Source organism: Meleagris gallopavo, chromosome 3, assembly GCF_000146605.3.
Source record: "Meleagris gallopavo isolate NT-WF06-2002-E0010 breed Aviagen turkey brand Nicholas breeding stock chromosome 3, Turkey_5.1, whole genome shotgun sequence".
Classification (NCBI taxonomy): domain Eukaryota; kingdom Metazoa; phylum Chordata; class Aves; order Galliformes; family Phasianidae; genus Meleagris; species Meleagris gallopavo.
In genome coordinates, this window is record NC_015013.2 from 69,216,848 (window position 1) to 69,222,911 (window position 6,064).

General features: G+C 61.7%; 1 protein-coding gene across 3 annotated transcripts; it reads right to left on the reverse strand.

Annotated features, from left to right (window-relative positions):
• RIMS3 (regulating synaptic membrane exocytosis 3) lies at nucleotides 1–6,058 on the reverse strand. 3 transcript variants are annotated; one of them, XM_019614137.2, is made up of 8 exons: nucleotides 5,844–6,058; nucleotides 3,319–3,564; nucleotides 2,341–2,482; nucleotides 2,146–2,258; nucleotides 1,448–1,549; nucleotides 1,223–1,362; nucleotides 1,019–1,122; nucleotides 1–147 (listed from the first exon to the last, which is right to left on the reverse strand). In XM_019614137.2, the coding sequence occupies exons 2-8, from the start codon at nucleotides 3,536–3,538 to the stop codon at nucleotides 126–128; spliced, it is 843 nt and encodes a 280-aa protein (XP_019469682.1). In that variant the 5' UTR covers nucleotides 3,539–3,564; nucleotides 5,844–6,058; the 3' UTR covers nucleotides 1–125. The 3 variants fall into 3 exon arrangements, with proteins under 3 accessions (XP_019469682.1, XP_031408754.1, XP_031408753.1); XM_031552894.1 differs by lacking the exon at nucleotides 1–147 and having other exon boundaries at nucleotides 842–1,122; nucleotides 5,975–6,058; XM_031552893.1 differs by lacking the exon at nucleotides 1–147 and having other exon boundaries at nucleotides 842–1,122.
• Between the last annotated feature and the right edge of the window lie 6 nt (nucleotides 6,059–6,064).

Below are 6,064 nucleotides of genomic sequence, written 5' to 3' on the forward strand. Positions count from 1 at the left end.
TTTTTTTTAATCTTTTTCTCTTTTTTTTCACTCTCTGTTGGACACTGATCCTTCGGGACAGTCCTCGTGTTCAGTGTATTCCGCGAAGAAAGCAGAGTTGCTAGTGGTGTCTCCCCTGAGTATTGTCAGCAAATTTCATTTAGGCACCTTCAAAAACAAAACAGAACAAAACAAAACAAAACAAAACAAAAGAAGAAAGCTTCCGCCATTCTCGGTGTTGCTACAAGAACCGATCCCCGGGGGGGGAGGGAGGAGGAGGGGGCACCGGAATGCTGCTTGAAAAACAAACAACCTGAACACACAAACAGGAAACAAACAAACACCCAAACGCTCATCGTCACCACCGAGCGCTGCGTCCTTCGCTCGGCTCCTCTCCATCACCCCACTTCCAGCGCAGCGGGAGCTGCTGTTGAGATGTTCCCCCCCCGGATGGAGGGGAGGTGGGGGCACCGCGGTGCGCTGTCACTTTGGCAATGTCACAGGCAAAACGCTACCGAAAGAAAGGAAAAAGGGCACCGGTGCTGCGGGGGTCGGTGCGGGGAAACCAACGGGCTGCGCCCGCTCTGCCCCGGAGCCTCTCGGGTATTGCAGTGATTGTGTCGTTAGCACGTGGCAAGCTACATAAGAGAAGATGCTACATTCCTTGGAACGAAAAGTAGTGCTGAGTTGGATTCTTCTGCTGAGTCTCTTTTTGCTCCCTGTTCTTCCCAGGGCAAGGAGCGAGATGGAAAGAAGGGAACGGCGTCTCCGTGCTCCCAGCATGGGAGGGAGCGCGCCGGGAGCAGGGCGTGTTGGGAAGGAGGTCTTTTAAAAATTAAAAAAAATAGGGGAGGGGAAAAAAAAAAAAGGATGGGATATTTACAGCCATCCACGCACAGTCCTGGGGTCGGGATGGCTCTCCCTGCCCGGCTATGGGCAGGAGGGACTGGTGGAGCTCTCCAGAGAGGACTGGGAGAGGCGGCGTGCCAGCGGCCCGATGCTGGAGTCGGCCAGAGAGGAGGTGGGGAAGAGTTTGTACCAGCCCGCCACGGCGCTGGAGAGGTCGAGCTCCTCCAGGACGATCTGAGCCATGCCCATGAAGCACTTGCTGTCCATGCGCCCGTAGTCGCCCCACACGATCACCTGTGGGGCAGAGGTGGCATCAGGGGGGGACGCCCTCAGGGGGACGCTGGGTGGTCGCCCCCTGTTCCATCCCAAGCCCAGGGACTGCGGGGGGGTTCACCTGCAGGACTTTGCCTTGGGGGCTCTCCTCAAAGAGCAGCGCCTGCTGGTAGGAGGGGTCGCAGGTCTTCTTCACCGCTTTGGTCTTCTTCTTGGCCAGGCAGACGCCGTTTTCCAGCAGGTAAACCTTCACGTAGGTGGCTGCAGTGGGGAGAAGCGCTGACTCAGAGCAGCTCCTGGGGGTGTCCCGGCACAGCGCCGTCCCCGTCCCCCCGCAGCCACCTACCTGGGATGCATTTGGAGCCCATCTTCGGGATGAGGCCCCGTGCCTGGATCACCTCCACCTCCAGCTGCCCGCTGCGGTCTGCCATGCCCACGTGGACATCGCCTGGGCAGGGGAAGGGACGCACTGCACTCAGCATCCTCCCAGCCCCCACCTCCTGCTGGGTGTGAGCCGGGCTGGGATGGTCCCCAGTTGCTGGGAGAAGCCACCTCCAGGGTTGGCAGCCCGAGTTGGAGAGTCATTAAGGTTGGAGTAGACAGCAAAGATCACCGAGTCAAACCATCAACCCATCCCTGCCATGCCTACTGAACCGTGCCCCTCGGTGCTGCACTCAGCACGCTGCCAGAAGTGCCCCGAGCTCCCTGCAGGGTGTACCTATGCAACCTGTGGTCCTGTTGCTCACTTCCTGGTGGCCCTGGCAGAGCCAGGGGATAGGGAAAAGGTGTGCTGGCATCTCAGTGGGGCTTTATAGCAAGGAATGAACCTGCGCATTCTCAAAACACACCGACTGCGGAAGCCAGAGAGTTGGGGCTGCCCTACATTGTGGGGAGCAGGAAGGATCTCAGGGAAAGCCAGAGCTGCTGCGTCCCCCCCTGGAGATGCTCCAGCCCTGTGCCCTGAGCAGGGACGTCCCCTTCCCTGCACAGCCCCAGCTCCTGCCCGTCATGCACAGCCCTGCAGCACGGACCCCCAGCACTCACCCATCGGGGGGGTGGCCAAAGTCTGCCGTCCCACCAGCTGCCCCGGGCCCAGCCCGTCCAGGAAGTCACTGAACTGACTCTCGGCTCCCAGCCGTGCGGTGGGGAAGATGAACCTGTGTGGGATGGAGCAAGAGATGCCAACGGGGCCTCGGGTGCCCCCAGCCGCCATGGTGCGCGTGTGCCAGCGGTCCTTACGTGCCGTCGGAGCTGTTGCTGTTGGTGCTGCCGTCGGTGGACTCGCGGCTGCCCTGCCGGGTCACCCTGGTCCTCAGCTCCACCGCGATGCCGGTCTCGGTGCTCCGGCGGATGTTGCTGCGCAGCTTTTTGGGGCCACCCTCTGGAAGCCAAGGTGTGGGGTGAGGTGGTGGAGCCACCATCCCAGCCCCATATCAACACCTCCGGGTCCCACTGCCGCCACCCTGTCAATGGCTGAGCTGTCTCTGTTGCCCGCTGTGCTGGCACCCCACTGCTGCTGTGTCCCCAGCGGTGGCAGATGGCACAGGGAGGAGGGTGCCCCAGGGAGGAGATCCCCCCGACCCCCACCGCTGCCCCCCACCGCTGCCCGGTGCCACCAGGCCGATCCCTGGCACTGCGCTGCCTCTGCCAGAGTGGGCAGGATGCCACGATCACCACTGGCATTGTTTGTAGGAACCTGCCAGCTCGTCGGGGTCTGTTAAGGTGAGCGGGGAAGGCCACGGCAGCGCTGCAGGAGCCCTGAGAGGGAACCATGCATTGCTCCGCTGCAGCCACAGAGGATCAGGGATGGGCTGGGGAGGTGCAGCCCCATCCCCAGGCTCCTGCCTGGCCCTGACACCCCTCAGTTCTGGGATAACTTCTGTTATAAGTTATGGGACGTCCCTTCTGGAACATCTGGGATGTGCAGGGCTGGAGGGCTCCAGGTGAGCACCTCTCCTTATGGAGAGCGTTCCGAATGATGGAACGCCAACAAAGCCATAACCAAAGCACTAAACTGAGCCTTTCTCCCTCCTTTGCATTCTGCAAAGCTTCTTGAAGCACTTCAATATTTCCCACAGTCAGAGATCACGCGACCGGCCCATTCCACACATTAATTTTTGGGGTGTTTGAACCAGAATGGTGCAGGTGCCCATTGCAAAGCACGGGACCGAAGGCGACGGGACCAGGCACACAGCAGTGGGGTCCGGCCGTGCTCACCGCTCTGGTTGAGCTGCAGCGTGCTCCTGCTCCACTGGGACAGCCCCACGATGGCCACCATCTTGGCTCCCAGGCTGGAGCGCCGCTTCTTGCTGGCCGTGATGCTGACGGAGTCGGCGCTGCCCCGCGCGCTCTTCTCCACGCCGTACATCTCCCCGCTGATGCTGGAGCTGCGCACCACATTCCTGCCCGCCGACGGGCCGGCGTCCCCGTTGAACATGGTGAGGTGTTGCGGGGTGGGATCAGCTGCAGGGACAGCGGGGTGGGTCGGGGGGGCACTGTGCCACCCCTGAGGTGCTCAGCTGGGCAGGATATTCAGGGCGACCCGAAGTGGCTGCGTGCCTTGCGGCTGCACCACCCCCAGCCCGGCAGCCCAAACCCCACCGTGGCCATGGCTGTGCCCACCCCGATCCCCGCCTGCTGGCCGTGCCCCACACCGAGCACCACGCTGCTTTCCAGCCCTCTCTGCTTCCCTTCCCCATGAATATTTAAAGCGCGGCGGGATGGGAGCATCCATCTTCCAGGCAGAGGTGAATGATGAACTGCGGGCCAAGTGAAGCCACTTTAGGATAATGGATGGAGGCAGCGCCCGGAAAAATATTTCTCTTTCAAGAGACGCAGCCACAAACGCAGAGGAGAAGTGGCAGCTGCCAGTGGGGCAGCGCAGGGGACGGAGCATCACGAAGGAGACACAGCACAGGGGGACACGGACCCCCACGGCACCGATGTCGCGCAGCAGCACCCCGGCAGGGCGCTCAGTTTTGGCGGAGCTTTGGGGCACGGCAGCCTCTGGCTGTGAGGAAGGGACCCCAAATGCTCACCCCAACTCTGTGCGCGCTGCTCCCAGCTCCACGCCTCAGTTTCCCCCACAGCCATCCCTGAGCACAGCGATGCCCGCAGCCCTGCAGGACACAACGTGTCCCGTTGTGCACAAAGGGCTCCCACCGCTGTGCTCCCCATCGGCACAGAGCTTTGCTGGGAGCAGATGAGATGATGACAGCACTGTGGCAATAGGATCGTTTCACTGCGAGACGCAAAGGGTTCCCACCCCGGAGGGAGGAGGGATTTGCTGCACTCCCGCAGCCTGGCCCGCACGCCGCACCCCTTTGCCCACCCTCTGCATCTCATCTCCTCCTCGTGGCAAAGCACTGCGATTCTGACAGCTGCAGCCCCTCCACTCCGTGCCCCACAGCAGCGACCCACAGCCCCGATGGGCCCGGAGCGATGCCATGGCCGTGGCATCTCTGCACTGATGTGCGATGGCCCCGACACGAGCTCCGTGCCGCGTTCCGTGCCCACCCTGCACACACACCCCAAATAGGAAGAGGTCCCTTACCTGCACCTGGCAGCATCCCCACGGCCCCCCCGCCCGGCACGCAGCCCCCGGCCCCTCTATGGGAGGAGGGTGGCAGCCCGAGCACGCTGCATGGGTTTCTGGAGAGCGGGGTTGTGCCGGCGCTGCTTCAGCATCTCCATGGTGACATGGCTGACCCAGTTCTCCTCCCAGCCCTGAGCGAGCGGGGGCACGCAGCGGTGGTCCGGGGGGGAGTGGGGGAGTGGGGGGCGGTGCCACGGAAAGGGGCAGTGGGAGATGTGGTGGGGTGAGGTGGGATTTAATGGGATGAGGTGGGATGTAATGAGATGAGCTGGGATACGGTGGGCTGCAGCAGGTTATGCTGGGCTGCGGGGGGATGTGTGGTGGGATGCAACCAGAGGTGGATGCAGCAGGATGTGCAATGGGATGTGATGGGACACGGTGGGATGTGGTGGGATATGCAGCAAGATGCAATGGGATACGTAATGGATGGGATGAATGGGATGCAATGGAATGCGGTGGGCACCCCAGACCTGCTGGGGAAACTGGAGCTGGGAAAAGGGGGATGAGGAAGCTCATAGGGTCACAGGCATTTGAAGGACCCCAGGGTGACAACGGAGCCCCAGCGCATCCCGGTGACCCCTACATGGTGCTACCCAGGGCTGTGAGAGAGCCTGACCCCAAACATCCCACCACCACAACAGCAATAATTGTAACAACAACAACAGGAAAATTGGGATGACGCTTTGCCAAGGGCTCTGGGGGAGGGAGGAGCTGAGTGGTGCCCCACACAGGTGGGGAGCAGCCCCTGATGATGAGTGGGGAGAGCAGGAAGGGGGGAGAGGAGGTGATAAACGAGTGCCCCATGGCAGCCCTTCCCCTGGAGGGAGGGCACAGAGGGGTCTGGGGGTGGCCCTGGAGCTCCAGGCTGGTTGTCCCCATGCAGAGGGGCTCCCCGTGCTCCGGGGCTGCAGGAGAGGGAGCTCCAGCAGCAGGTGGGGGCACTCAGCCCATGCTTTTAGGGAAAAGTCCACCTGCTGGGAGCGCTGCTATGAGGTCACAGCTCACCAACATGCTCTCCTCCTTGCACTGAGAGAAAGCAAGGCTCGAGTTCCCCTAAAAGTACTTAATTCTAATTAAATGCTTCGGGTTTGATAGGTGGTTGCTCAGCCCAGCTCAACTGCCCAGCAAGGAGTATCGTTCAGCGCACCTGAGCTGGAAACCAGCAAGGAACTGGAGGTGATGATCCCATATGGGAGCACACACGTTCTTTAGTCCTGTCGTGCCCATATCACACTTTGGCTGGGGGGTTTTCTTCCCCAGCCCCGACGCACAGCTCACCCGCAGCCCCCTGGAACCACGGTGCTCCCAGCAGGGGCCGGCAGCGGTTCTGGGATGGGGAGCTGTGAGCAGCACCTCCCCACAACTGGT